Source organism: Anolis carolinensis, unplaced genomic scaffold (genome assembly GCF_035594765.1).
Source record: "Anolis carolinensis isolate JA03-04 unplaced genomic scaffold, rAnoCar3.1.pri scaffold_11, whole genome shotgun sequence".
Lineage (NCBI taxonomy): Eukaryota > Metazoa > Chordata > Lepidosauria > Squamata > Dactyloidae > Anolis > Anolis carolinensis.
Window position 1 is genome coordinate 21,284,058 of NW_026943822.1, and position 15,633 is coordinate 21,299,690.

The 15,633-nt window shown below is 42.8% G+C and overlaps 1 protein-coding gene across 2 annotated transcripts in view; it reads right to left on the minus strand.

The window, feature by feature from the left end:
- The window catches only part of ccdc33 (coiled-coil domain containing 33), a 137,648-nt gene that overhangs the window by 31,543 nt on the left and 90,472 nt on the right, over positions 1-15,633 (minus strand). For both annotated transcript variants that reach the window (XM_062963042.1, XM_062963041.1), the window contains exon 12: positions 10,560-10,715. In XM_062963042.1, coding sequence (XP_062819112.1) covers positions 10,560-10,715 — 156 coding nt within the window. The remainder of the gene's footprint in view (positions 1-10,559; positions 10,716-15,633) is intronic.

Below are 15,633 nucleotides of genomic sequence, written 5' to 3' on the forward strand. Positions count from 1 at the left end.
CATGTCCATAGACACCTCCAAGGTCATGTGGCCAATGGCATGACTGCATGGAGCATTGTTACCTTCCCGCCGGAGCAGTACCTATTGATCTACTCACATTTGCATGCCCATAGACACCTCCAAGGTCATGTGGCCAATGGTATGACTGCATGGAGCATTGTTACCTTCCCGCCGGAGCAGTACCTATTGATCTACTCACATTTTCATGCCCATAGACACCTCCAAGGTCATGTGGCCAATGGCATGACCGCATGGAGCACCGTTACCTTCCCGCCGGAGCAGTACCTATTGATCTACTCACATTTGCATGTCCATAGACACCTCCAAGGTCATGTGGCCAATGGCATGACTGCATGGAGCACCGTTACCTTCCCGCCGGAGCAGTACCTATTGATCTACTCACATTTGCATGCCCATAGACACCTCCAAGATCATGTGGCCAATGGCATGACTGCATGGAGCACCGTTACCTTCCCGCCGGAGCAGTACCTATTGATCTACTCACATTTGCATGTCCATAGACACCTCCAAGGTCATGTGGCCAATGGCATGACTGCATGGAGCACCGTTACCTTCTCGCCAGAGTGGTACCTATTGATCTACTCACATTTGCATGTTTTTGAACTGCTAGGTAGGCAGAAGCTGGGGCTAACAGCAGGAGCTCACCCCGCTCCCCGGATTTGAACGCCGACCTTTCGGTCAGCAAGTTCAGCAGCTCAGGGCTTTAACCCCCATATAGAAGCTGATTACATTGGCAGTGGAAACCTAGGTTAACATTAGTATGAATTGAAGAACAACAACAGTATGGAGCACTCATAGAATCCTAGAGTTGGAAGAGACCTCGTGGGCCATCCAGTCCAACCCCATTCTGCCAAGAAGCAGGAAAATCACACTCAAAGCACCCCTAACAGATGGCCATCCAGCCCTTGTTTAAAAGCCTCCGCCACACTCCGAGGCAGAGAGTTCCACTGCTGAACAGCTCTCACAGTGAGGAAGTTCTTCCTGATGTTCAGGTGGAATCTCCTTTCCTAGTCTCCAGGGCAGCAGAAAACAAACTTGTTCCCTCCTCCTTATGACATCCCCTTACATCTTGATCAATGGCCCTCATCATGTCTCCTCTCAGCCTTCTCTTCTGCAGGCTAAACAAGCCCGGCTCTTTCAGCCGCTCCTCATGGGGCTTGTTCTCCAGACCCTTGATTATTTTAGTCCCCCTCCTCTGGACACATTCCAGCTTGTCAACAACTTTGTCTCAAGGGGAATGCTCAGTTGGCTGTGGCAAAAAAAAAAAAAAAAATCTGCCTCTTCTGCATCCTGAAGTAGTTGCCTAACCAAACTGCAAATACCAGGATTCCATAGCATTAAGCCATGGCTGTGAAAGTGGCATCAAACTGCATTAATTCTATAGTGTAGATGCACCCTCGATCTCCATTCTCTTTCTCCACCCTTCCCTTTCAGTCCCTCGCTCTCTTTGTCAGCACTTTGGTTTTATAGTACGGAAAATTTTGTTCCATTTTCCATTGCGTTTTCATTTTCATGGTCTTAAGGCTACCGAAGTCCCTAGCGTTTATGGAATTACTGTTGGCGGAGGCGTGAAATCCCATTATCCTCCCCAGTTTCCCGTTACAGGTGTTGATATAATGTTCTCTCCCTCCTCCTACAAACCTATAACTCATTTCCCGCAGCCTATATATGTTCGCGTCTGTTTCTTTTATAGCTTTTACTTATTGATATGACACTCCCCTCCCCAAATCACCAAATGCAACTTATTAACTCTGCTTCAGGCCTCGCTGCATTCTGTACTGATCATATCAAAATCATGTTTTGGTTAATTAAGCACGAAAATAATAATTTTAAGACATCTCCCTCCCTGGAGCCTTTTGACATACGAGAATATGGCTCTTCCATACATCCTATTTCTTCCTTTGCTTTGGCCAGCGTATTCCACTTGGCGTCGAATTCTAATTAGCAGAAAATAATTTGGGCTTGTTAACGAGCTAGCGACAACAACAGCTAATGAGCTTCTTTCATTCGGGCTGTTAATTATCGCTTAAAACGCTCTGTTTCTGCTTACAGAATTAGCCGTAAATCGCGCCGCAATCAACCCGTCCCTGACAAACACAACAAGGTTTGGCAAAGCGTTGCTGAGCTGGCAGAACGCAACGGGTTTCAAATCCTTTCTCTGCGACAGCTTGTTCGCACCTTCGGAAAAGGAACTGGATCCGTTCCTTGAAAGCGTATCAAAAAGTCCTGGAAGTCGGAAAGAGCCAAATCTTGTATTTTCAAAAAAATATGCAAAACCAAAGTTTTGGATTTCCTGGACTTTGCAAAAATCCAAAGCTGAGATCCTACAGCAGGCTTTGGATTTTTGCAAATTCCATATGTGATGTAATGTGAAGTAATGCATGCATGTGAAGTAATGCATGAATTGTATATAGGAGTGTTTACGCAACTATGTGAAGTAATGCGTCAAATGTATATAGGAGTATGTGAAGTAATGCATGAATTGTATATAGGAGTGTTTACACAACTATGTAAAGTAATGCATCAATTGTATATAGGAGAGTTTACACAACTATGTGAGGTAATGCATGAATTGCATATAGGAGAGTTTACGCATCTATGTGAAGTAATGTGTCAAATGTATATAGGAAAGTTTACACATCTATGGGAGGTAATGCATGAATTGTATATAGGAGTTTACGCATCTATGTGAAGTAATGCACGCATTGTATATAGGAGTGTTTACACAACTATGTAAAGTAATGTATCAATTGTATATAGAAGAGTTTACACAACTATGTGAGGTAATGCACGAATTGCATATAGGAGAGTTTACGCATCTATGTGAAGTAATGCGTCAAATGTATATAAGAGAGTTTACACATCTATGGGAGGTAATGCATGAATTGTATATAGGAGAGTTTACACATCTTTGTGAAGTAATGCGTCAAATGTATATAGGAGAGTTTATGCATCTATATGAAGTAATGCATGAATTGTATATAGGAGTGTTTACGCAACTATGTGAAGTAATGCCTCAAATGTATATAGGAGAGTTTATGCATCTATGGGAAGTATTGCATGAATTGTATATAGAAGAGTTTACACATCTATGTGAAGTAATGCATCAAATGTATATAGGAGAGTTTACACAGCTATGGGAGGTAATGCATGAATTGTATATAGGAGAATTTACGCATCTATGTGAGGTAATGTGTCAAATGTATATAGGAGAGTTTACACATCTAAACCTATCAATTGTATATAGTAATGCATGCATTGTATATAGGAGAGTTTACATGGCCATAAAGCCCAGAAAACACACAGCAACACAGTGATTCTGGCCATGAAAGCCTTCGAAAACACATTGATAGTACTTTTATTCCACTTGAGATTTAAGTCACTTTCTTTGGAGGTTTTTAAGCAGAAGCTTGGATGGCTATCTGTTGGGAAGGTTTAGATTGCATGACAGGTTTTTTTCCAAAATTCTGCCAAATTTAATTAGAAAAGTATGACATTTCTAATTAAATGTCATACTTGCAAAACACCCAGAAGGGGTGTGGCAGTCGTGGAACTGGAATGCTTGTAAGTGGATCTTCCATTGATCCACCGCTAGATGGTACTGTGACAATTGCAAACCGAATTCGCAAGTGGTCCCTTTGCAAACCTAGGAATGACCTGGAGGTTGGAAGCATTTTGTTTGGGCCAGCCTTGAGAAGTGGTGCCTGGAGCAAACCACGTAAACAGCACACCCATATCACGGTGGTCTTCAATTTTCAAAATATTTGCCAGTCGTTGATAGAATCGTGAGATAATTTTGGAAACTTGGGAAAGCTAGTCTTTTGAATCAAATCCAGTGGATCTAATCACGGCAATGGATGATGAACCTTGTGAGGGTGCTTTATTTATTCTTTACCTGCCATGGATCAATGCTATCGACTCCTGGGAGTTGTAGTTTGGTGAGACCCCAACATTATTTGATAGAGAACGCTAAAAGCCTTGTAAAAGTACAACAGGTGGTTTAGGCTGGTTTCTTTTTTAAAAAAATATGTTCGATAGTCCCCTCTCGCATAAGAACAAGGTGCTATCCTCTTCCTGACACAATGAAGCCCTACACTATACTCCACTCAATCATATTGGAAGAATTTCCTCCTATATAAAGGAGGACAAGAAACCAAGGAAGCTTCTTCCAATGCGACTGAGCATAGAAAGTCACAGAAAGTTGCTAACTTGAAAGGAAAAGGAAACTGCATGTATCTAATGCATTATGACCAAGTGCAGGAATTCAGAAGAGCTTTTTTCAACTTGACTGACCCACATCATGTTGGAGGAGAATGGTGAAGCTCGGTATGTGCTGTCAATCTGCTCTGTGTTTGAGACCCTACTTTAAAGATTCATTTTGAACCTTTAGGAGGTCTCCAAAGGACTGGGTTCAGCATCTTGGAGAGTTCTGAAACCAAAGATTGGGATTCGGTACCTTCTAAAACCAAAGAATTGGGGCTAGCACCTTGGAGAGCTCTGAAACCAAAGATTTGTGGTGTGGCAACTTGAAGAGCCCTATAACCAAAGGATTAGGGTTCAGCACCTCGGAGAGCTCTGAAACCAAAGGATTGGGCCCAGAACATTGGAGTGCTCTGCAACCAAAACATGGGTTCAGCACCTTGGAGAACCCTGAAACTAAAGGATGGGGTTCAGCGCCTTGGAGACCTCTGAAACCAAACGTTTGTGATTTGGCATCTTGGAGAGATTTGAAAGCAAAGGATGGGGTTCAGCACCTTGGAGAGCTCCAGATAAAAAGATTAAGGTTCAGCACATTGGAGAGCTCCGAACCCAAAAGATTGAGGCTCAGCACATTGGAGAGCTCCGAACCCAACAAGATTGAGGTTCAGCACCTTGGAGAGCTCCGAACTCCAAAGATTGAGGTTCAGCACATTGAAGAGCTCTGATCCCAAAAGATTGAGGTTTGGCACCTTGGAGAGCTCTGAACTCCAAAGATTGAGGTTCAGCACTTTGGAGAGCGTCGGACTGAAAAGATTGGGTTTCAGCACCTTGGAGAGCTCTGAACCTGAAAGATTGAGGTTCAGCACCTTGGAGAGCTCTGAACCCGAAAGATTGAGCTTCAGCACCTTGGACAGCTCTGAACCCAAAAGATTGAGCTTCAGCACATTGGAGAGCTCTGAACCCAGAATACATTTATCACCCTCTGACATGAACACCACAATTACTTTTGTGTAAAGAACACAAGTGGATGAAGCTGTATTTCAGGAAAAAAGTAAAAATCACCATCAGTTCTCCCATAGGTGATACAAATTGATCTTTCCTCCCCCGCACCTTTTCGGATTGACAAAATGCCTTTAAAATGGATAACTTGGCATCCTATTATCTTGAATATCTCTACCATAATAGGAATGGGAGGCATGTTACAGTTATATTAAGAGGCAACATACCGTTCAAGGAGTAACATTGTGTGTGGGCCTGATCCTGTGTGGGCCTGACTCAGCCAGAATGAAACTCAGTTCAGCGACCTAACATATATATTTTTTGCCTTATGAATAATATGGCATTTGCTAGGCTAGAGACTCCCTCTCCACAGCAAGAGCGGGAATGGTTTATTGTGTTTTTCTATTATGCTGCCGTTGAAGCTAACTTGTATATAATGAAAGGTGAAGCAATAATGCACCCTGGATTGAATGGCTCAGAGTGGGGTGGGTGGGGAGAGGAGAGGAAGGAAAGAAAGGAGTTTTTTTTTTTTTTTTTGCTTTATTGCCAGCTTTATTCCACCATGCGGAATGAGAAATGTGCTTTTTTGTGTGAGCACAGAGAGCCACAGGTTTACACTCAGACAGTAGGCAATGAAATGGTGAGGAATGTAGCAGAAAACATGCGCAAATAGGGTTTTCTCTACCGCACAAGTGTGTTTTCTTTTTCAAAGACAAAGCAATGTTTCTCTTAGGCCGTCAAGACATTCATATTCAGTCACCATTTCGGTGCTTAAATGAACAGGGAACAGATGCGGACATCAATGTGTTTGCTGTGAGACTAGAGAAATATGTGAGAGAAGAATGCCATAAAGATGGTGTTATGAGAATTATAGGGGAGTGGGAGGAAACTCCGTGATAAAAATGAGCAAACGTAGCTTAGAGTTTATGTAGCAGGATGGTCAGTGAAGCCAGGTTATACTTTGCAGGCCAAAGGAGCTATCCAAGGTGCTGAATCCCAATAGCAAAAGGATTCAGTACCATGGATAGCTCCCTTAAAAAATCTGAATTAACACTGACTCTAGAGCAGATTCACGTCTCCAACTATTAATAACCACCACTGCTATGTCAGAGTCGTACTGCCATTGAAATGTTGCTAAAGGATTCATTTCTCAAGCATTTTATGTACAACGTTTCAGCCCTTCTTTTGTGAATTACATCTTCATCTCCTCTCCCTCCTCCTCTTCCTTCTCCTCTTTTCCTTGTTTCTTATTATTCTTCTTAATTACAGATTGAGAATCCTTTATCTGAAATATTTGGGACTAGAGGCGCTTCAGATTTTGTATCCCCGCTCCGAGATTTTGGGGCCGGGCTGTGGCGCAGGCTGTTGAGCAGCTGCAATAAATCACTCTGACCATGAGGTCATGAGTTCGAGGCCAGCCCGTGGCGGGGTGAGCACCCGTCAATTAAAAATAAAAAATAGCCCCTGCTCGTTACTGACCTAGCAACCCGAAAGATAGTTGCATCTATCAAGTAGGAAATAAGGTACCACTTATAAAAGTGGGGAGGCAAGTTTAACTAATTTACAACCTGGAATGAGGAAGTGCCGTCAGAGTGGATGATGAAGCAGAAGAAGGTTAAATTGCCTCTGCGTCTGTCTGTCTCGGTCTCTGTTTGATGTGTTTATGGGCATTGAATATTTTCCCTATGTGTGTATAATGAGATCCGCCCGGAATATAAATACTGTAAATAAATAAATGGTTACATCTTCTTCCCATTGGTGTTGTCTCATTCCACAAAACAAGCAAATACTAAAGACAAAGGGAGGGACTTCAGTAAAGCCAACCGCCCACATTTGTGGATTTAACTTTGGCAGATTGGATTAATATGATCTCTCTAGGAAAGAGAAATGGGCTGGAAAAGTGGGACAACGGAGGATTAGCCAGGAGTGTCCTGGTCACATCAGGACAGCTCGAGGGCATAGAGTAACCTTCTTGTTTATGACCGAAGGCTGAGCGTCCCAGTGCATTGCCTTGCTTCACCCCAATGGTCTCTTAACCCCAATATCGAGCTTTTGAATGCCACAAAGGACCTTTTCCAAGCTCAATCCCCAACACACAGAGGCCAGTGGCTATCTGCAAAGTCTTGCTTTGCTTCTGCCGCTTGCGTTTTACTTCCCTGCTTGCTGCTCTTAAAGCAAGTCCCGCAGAGCCCTGCAATTACCGCCATCTCATTCAAATAGCAATTGAAGCAAAGCCAAATTTGTAGCTGCTCTGCGCAACTGGACTACAACCAGAAAAAAAAGGCACAGCTTGGTGAATGGAAATCTCACGTATTTAAAGAGCTCTGCAAGCTCTCAAATAGTTGCCTCATAATCAGCCACCGAGTCCCTCTCTTCCTCCTCTGTGCTCGCCTGGGTGTTTAATAGCCAGGGCTATAATGACATGTTATTTTAAAAAAAGGAAAGGAAAATCCAGATGGGTGGAGGACAGAAGGCCTTCACTTAGCAAGCAATGTCTCTGGTAACCCGGTGGCATGATTTTATCAAAAGCCAAGCTTTGCTGATGTCAGCCGTATATCCGCAGAGCTGAAAGGTAAAGGCTGCAGGAGGCCGCGAGGTCTCGAGACTAATGCAGCCGTAATAGCAATGAATTGGGTAAATGGATTCAGAATTGAATACTCTTTATCACACTGGAAGCCCTGAAATCTATGCTTTTAAATGGGGTCAGGATACCATATCTGCTGACAGGACCAAATTTGGGTGCTTTTAGTGTTCTGGAGACTAGACAATACAGTACAGTCAGCTGCGCCAGGCTGTGGCGCAGCTGGCTAGTAACCAGCTGCAATAAATCACTACTGACCGAGAGGTCATGAGTTCGAAGCCCGGGTCGGGTTAAGCCCCCGACCATTAAATAGCCCGGCTTGCTGTCGACCTATGCAGGCCCGAAAGACAGTTGCATCTGTCAAGTAGGGAAATTTAGGTACGCTTTATGAGGGAGGCTAATTTAACTCATATACAACACCATAAAATTGCCAGCAAAACACGAGGAAAGGAATGAGGAAGTACAGCCACTAGTGGATGGTGAAGCAACAGCTCCCCCTGTGGCCAGAATCGTGAAGCTGGAAAAATGTTAAATGCCTCTGTGTCTGTCTATACTGTATGTTGCTTGTCTGTTGGCATTGAATGTTTGCCATATATGTGTTCATTGTAATCTGCCCTGAGTCCCCTTCGGGGTGAGAAGGGCGGAATATAAATACTGCAAATAAATAAATAAATAAATACAGACACAAGGGTCTCGGAGGATAAGATCCAGGCCCACATTGGAGATTTTACACATGTAGACTTAGGCCTTGATCAGGGCCGGCCCTAGGTAATTTTCAAGTACAGTAGTCTCACTTATCCAACATAAATGGGCCGGCAGGACGTTGGATAAGCGAAAATGTTGGATAATAAGGCACGATTAAGGAAAAGCCTATTAAACATCAAATTACATTATGATTTTACAAATTAAGCACCAAAACATCATGTTATACAGTAAATCGACAGAAAAAAACAGCTCAATACATGGTAACATTATGTAGTAATTACTGTATTCGCGAAGTTAGCACCAAAACATCACAATGTATAGAAAACGTGGACTACAAAAACATTGGCTACTAACAAATTGACTACAAATAAAGATAGAATTGCATAAAATGAACTTATAGTAACAACATGGTCAGAAATTAAATCTGTAAGTTCCGTCCTTACTGCCTAGAGAAACAGCAGTGGGCCCAGGCGGGAGGCAGACTGTGTTGGATAATCCAGAATGTTGGATAAGTGAAGGTTGGATAAGTGAGACTCTACTGTATAAGCAAACAGTATTTTGGTGCCCCCCCAAACCAATCACTGAAAAATAAAAGGTAGAAGGTAGAGGTAAATAGAACATATATGTAGGTATATATATGGAACATATGGTTCCTGCATATGTGTTTGTGTGTGTGTGTGTATATAATCTATATATATAAAAGGGTAATGAAATTTCAGCCTAGAACAAAACAACAAAACTACACATCCCAGAAACACTAAACTTGGCAGCACAACCCCTCATCCATGCCTCTACGTTCATACAACAAAAAGAAAAGAAAAATAAAGTCCTAATTAGAGGGAGAGGAATAATTGCTTTCATCAAATTGCTGCCAGTTAGAAGGCTAAGCTTGGTCTCCTAACAACCCACTCACCCCAGGGGACAGGCAGAGTTAGGTCTCACTTAGGCCTCTTTCACACTACAGATTATCTGATTTCCCATACCACCATACTTTGCCGCAGCAACGCGTGGCCGGGCACAGCTAGTCTTTTATATACATACACATACACACAATGTGGAGAATATGTGGCAAGGTAGATAAGTAGGTAGGGAGCCACGGCAGAGGAACCTTCCTGGGAGCAAGGATTGGCGCCACACGCAAATGTGTATTTTGCTTATAGCTTGAGCCGCTCCTGGCCTTGATTATGTAACACAACCCTAGAATGGTAGGTTTGTACATCTGGATTCATACCTGAATGCAGAACCAAATGCACACTTGCATAGACAAAGCAGCACAGTTGCAATCTTCCTTCCGCAACCTTGAGCTTTGGATAGAAATGACTACATAGGATAAAAATCAGCAATTGCTTCTAGAGGTGAACTTATGTACATATAAGAAACCATCGAAATTTGGACCTAAACACATCCCTTTTCCCCACTGTCTATACTTTCCTCTTTTTCCCCCCTATTGCTCCGGGTACAATTGTTATTGGATTGCAGAAATCAACATCAACAAAGTGCCTGTCAGAGCGCACGGTTTGGATAAACACACATGCAGCAGAAGATCAATGAAGAATCACTGGCACCAATAAAGAGGCTGAAGCCTGTTTGGCTATCTACAAAAGGTTTACTAACAAACGGAAAACTCTCAAGACAATATATACAGACAGAGTGCAAAGAGGCAGAGAGCAGAGGGCAGAGGGAAGAACAGATAACACAGCAAGCTATTTATAACCACCTCTGCTGTCTGATGCAATACACAGTTAACTCTTTACACACTCGCATAGTGGACAGCAGACAGCATGATGCAATCTCCAGCTCACATTGCAACACTATAACTCAATTACATTTAAACAACTCTATATACAATCATTCCCACTTCAACAGTGCCAGCCATTGCACAATTGCGATTGAAGTGACCGTTGCAACTGGGTAATGGTGGCACTTCGTTGATGTGGATTTCCACAATCAGCTTCTCATTTCCTACTCATGTTTGCACTACACAGCACATGTACTGTTTAGAGAGAAACCATAACATAAAATATTTTATTTTAAAATAAAATAAAACACTCACGGTGCGGTGAGGCACAGGGACGAGGCTGTTCTTTGCCTCGGCTTTGGAAGACGGTCGGGTCCATGGCTCTTTGATAGTCCCAAGCTCATCCACAAGGGCTGGATCCAAGAGGGGAAGGCCACTTGTAGTAGACGAATTCAGAAAGGTGTCCGGTCTCTGCAAGGAACACAGAATATCAGGTAGACAGATGGGTGAAAAGATCGGAGGATTTCAAGGAGGAAAAGCGAGCAGACTACAATCAGCCTCTATTCACCATAATAGGTCATGCCATAGTCAGACAGTGTATTATCCAACCACCAAACGAGCAAATCCATCTATTTCATCATTCCATCAATTTTCTGTTTGGAAACTGCACATGGAATCCAACTTTAGAAAGAATTATTTTGCCATTCAGATCCACTAATTTCAGTCTAAAAACCAACTTGTTCAAGAAGGAAGACAAAATGCATGTTATATCTTTCATTAACAGCTACAAACAGGATATATCAGTGTCTTGTTTGTTGTTGTCTACTTTCAAGTTGTCTTGGCAACGTTTGTTATAGTTGGTCCATTGCCTTCCTCTGAGGTTGAGAGAGAGAGTGGCTTACCAAAGTTTCCATGGCTGAGCAGAGATTCAATCCCTGTTCTTCATTCACGACTCTCACCGATATGTTCCTTCTAATTAATATTGGTGTTGATTCCAATAAATATTGGTTACCGACATTTTAGCACAGCAGGTTAAACCACCATCTGCAGTAAATCTTGTCAGTTGAAAGGCTGAGAGTTCCAATCCCGGGTCGGGATGAGCTCCTGGTCCTTAGCCTAGCTTCTGCCTACCTAGCAGTTCGAAAGCAAAATGTTGGTAGATAAATAGGTACTGCTTAAAAATAGGGAGGTATTTTAAGGCACCCATAAGCCAGAAAAATGCCGGTGATTTGATCAAGTTTACGAACAAAGCTCTTCAACCTGGAGGGCATATAATTCTCCCCAACCCTGAACTAATGCATCCTTTGCATTCTGGCAAGCAAGATAATTATTTGGTGAATATCTCCCTGTTGTTGGATATTCTAGACCAGGGGTCCCCAAACTAAGGCCCGGGGACCGGATGCGGCCCTCCGAGGTCATTTACCTGGCCCCTGCCCTCAGTTTTATAATATAATATATTGTATATACATATAATATTGATAATAATATTATAATGTAATACAATATAACACTAATAATAATACCATATAATAATATTAATTATATGTTCTATATTACATATAATATTACTAATAATATTACAGTATAGTGGTATAGTTCAATATAGTAATATATAATGCTAATATTGTGCTATGCTAATAATATAATATATTGTATGTACATATAATTTGTAAGCCACTTTGGGGTCAGAAGGGTGTGATACAAATGTAGTAAATAAATGCAGTAAATAAATAAATAATAAATAAATAAATTTTAGACTTAGTCTGAAAATCGCCCAAAGTCTGAAATGACTTGAAGGAACACAACAACAACAACAACAACAACAACAACAACAACCCTAATTAACTTGACTATCTCATTGGCCAGAAGCAGGACCACACTTCCCATTGAAATCCTGATCAATGTATGTTGGTTAAAATTGTTTTTATTTTTAAATATTGTATTGTTCTTTTGTTGTTGTTGTTGTTGTTGTTGCTGTTGTTGTTTTTGCACTACAAATAAGACATGTGCAGTGTGCATCGGAATTTGTTTGTATTTTTTTTTTCAAATGATAGTCCGGCCTCTCAACAGTCTGAAGGATTGTGGACCGGCCCTCAGCTTAAAAAGTTTGAGGACCCCTGTTCTAGACATAGCGACTCTGTCAGAACACAAGAAAAAGGACAGCTCCCGTACAATATACGCACACAAACCCACACCATTCTCCCTAATTTGAAATAATAAGCAATTTGGTCTTTCTGTCACAATCCAGCTCTTATCAGGGCCACGGCTACCGAATGACACCTTCTCATTGTGACCGTACAAATCTATTAGGGAGCCGCTCTTGGGGAAACTCATCATCCGCAGCGCAAGGCAATGACACTCGCCAGCTGCTCCTTAAGTAAGCAGAGGTGGATTGCTAATTGGAGAGGATACAGCAAGTGGGGACTCCAATCATTTCCCAGCCAAACCAATCTCTCCCTGTTCCCTCTTTGCATTCACGGGCGTGCCGGGCACACAAGCTGGGTTCATTTGCCCCTAATCCCTTCCTAATTCCTTAAATTGGTCGCTGCGGATGGTTGGCGGTAAAGTGGCCAGCACAGCTTCCCACTCCGGCAACGGGGTGATCACAAGGACGCCAGGGCACCGGTTTCTCCCTCTCCGTGATTTGGAGCAGCGATGGTGTTATCATGAAGACATATCTATGTGTTTAGCCTACTAACCCTGGTGCTTCCTTTCATGTCTCGCCTTCTTTAACAAAACAAGAAAGAAATGTACAGTTCCATGTCCAGTTCTGGGCAAAACAATAGACATGTCCAAAAAATCGTTTTGAATCGTATATCGGAATTATTTCGGATTGTTCTCGCTTTTTGATACGCATTCCGAGACATTGTCTCACAGCGCAACCAGCAATGTAATTCGAACCATTGTTGGCCCATTCTCTAATTGTCTCTTAATGTTTCGTTAATTTTTTTCCACAAATTTTTTTTTTAAATTAAAATATATTTTTTGTTTCTGCAACCTACCTTGAATGGGAGCTTAGCACAGCCTAATATGGCTGCCGCTCCCCAGCCAATCAGAAGCTTCCACGATGGACGCAAAGGTGGGGGCTAACGTCCACATGGAAGATTGCCATACAAGCCTGGTGTGTAGCGATTGCGCATGTGCATCCGCCATTTTAGAAACATTTAGAATCATTACGAATTTTCGGAAATATCCGAAATTTTTGGGTGAAAAAATCGGAAATACTTTCTATACCGAAGCGCCAGCGCCCCCTACTTTGGAAACGAGAATTGAAACATTTTTTTCATCGATCGGACATGCCTACAAAACAATACAAGGAGGAAATGGACAAGATGGAAGGTGCAAAGGTTTGGAAGCCGAGCTGTATGAGGAACAACTTATGGAAAGCGGTGTGTTTAGCTTGGCGGAAAGAAGGCTGAGAGGGGACATGAGAGCTATGTTTAGATATTGGAAAGGATGGGTGTAAACTGGTTTTCTGTGCTTTAGGCTCCGGGCTGTGGCGCAGGCGGGAGAGCAAGCCAGCTGCAACCAGCTGCAATGAATCACTCTGACCAGGAGGTCATGAGTTCGAGGCCCGCTCGGAGCCTATGTTTGTCTTGTCTTTGTTCTATATTAAAAGGCATTGAATGTTTGTCTATATGTGTAACGTGATCCGCCCTGAGTCCCCTTCGGGGTGAGAAGGGCGGAATATAAATGATTCATTGCAGCTGGTTGCAGCTGGCTTGCTCTCCAGCCTGCGCCACAGCCCGGAGAGCAAGCCAGCTGCAATCAGCTGCAATGAATCACTGTGACCAGGAGGTCATGAGTTCGAGGCCCGCTCGGAGCCTATGTTTGTCTTGTCTTTGTTCTATGTTAAAAGGCATTGAATGTTTGCCTTATGTATGTAATGTGATTCGCCCTGAGTCCCCTTCGGGGTGAGAAGGGCGGAATATAAATGCTGTAAATAAATAAATAAAATAAAATAATAAATAAATAGAGATCAGGACACAATGGAAAAATGGATTCAAACTGCAGGAAAAGAGATTCCACCGTAATATTGGGAAGATCTTCGTGATGAATTATTTCTCAAGAAAACTGGATCTTTCACTTTCCCTGTACTGAATGCACTTTTTTCTGTTCCACAGAAAACATGTTCCTTTGCAAGTTGCAATTGCAAATTTTGTGTGCTTTGTTGAAGCTGTGTATTGTGTAATAATGAAGTTTGTCTTTGCTTTTAATTATCGCATCTCAAGAGCAGTTCGTCGGCGGGATATGCTGCTACCTGAGAGCGCGGTGGAGTCTCCTCCTCCTTTAAGCAAAGTTTGGATGGCCATCTGTCAGGAGGGATCTCATTGTGTCGGAATGAACATGGACAGCACTTCCAACTCTGATAGTATGAATCTCCGAGTGTTTAAGAGGTGGGCTGAGAGCATGAGAGAATAAACGCACTGATGCACACCCTCCGAGTCTGATCTGCGGCTCATTACTTCTGCCAGATGTGACTCTTGCCACCATTTCATTAGTCTGGGAAGCCCTTGACCCCGGACCAGGTCCCTGGATATCCAAAGGGAGCAAGGATTGGACTAGCTGGGAGCAAGGCAGCATTCATGCAAAATGCAACAGTTTTATCCGTCTCCTTATGAATTATTCCCGGGCCGAAGGACGGAACAGATGGGGTCTGGGCTGGACCGAGAAAGGATGTCAACAACACCCCCTTTTGCCTTTCTTTCATGTGGCAGAGATGGCCAGCAATTGCCACCCGTGTCCCTAATTCAATTAGCTCTCCCTTAAAACCTCCCTGGGGGAAATGTGAGCAGAAACTGACAAATTTCCCTCCACAAAAGCACTCCTTTCTCTCTCTTAGCCGTGGACTTGCTGTCTCCCACTCATTAGCTGTCTAACAAAGCGAGTCCGGCTCAATGGGTTCCCATTTCGGCAGTTATTCTATCACTCCTCTATAATTTCCCCGGCAATCAAGGTTTCATTTTGTGGAACTAAAGAACCTGGCGGAGAATAATGGCGACCTATGACTCCTCCATTCAGCTGCTCGCCTTTCACAACCCGAAGCCATTTTGACCCGTGTTTTCTTTGTACTAATCCCTTTGGATTTCAGGCGCATTTTACAAGCAATCCCGGATAGATAAATGCATCGTATTAATTTTAAACCCAAAGCCGTGCCAATTACACTATGCATTAGCTAGAAAAGCCAACCGAGGGAGAATGGGCACAGCTGGCGGAGCTGAGAGGACACGTCCAGGCTTTCCAGTTGACCCAGTTTGACAAAGAGAGCCCCTGCTAATCCTCTACTGTCCCACTTTATCATGACTTTAAAATGCCCTGTTTCTTTCTCTCCCCTCATCCCACTCTCGCTCTTTATCCTCAACTCAATCCAATTTCTGCAAAATAAGAT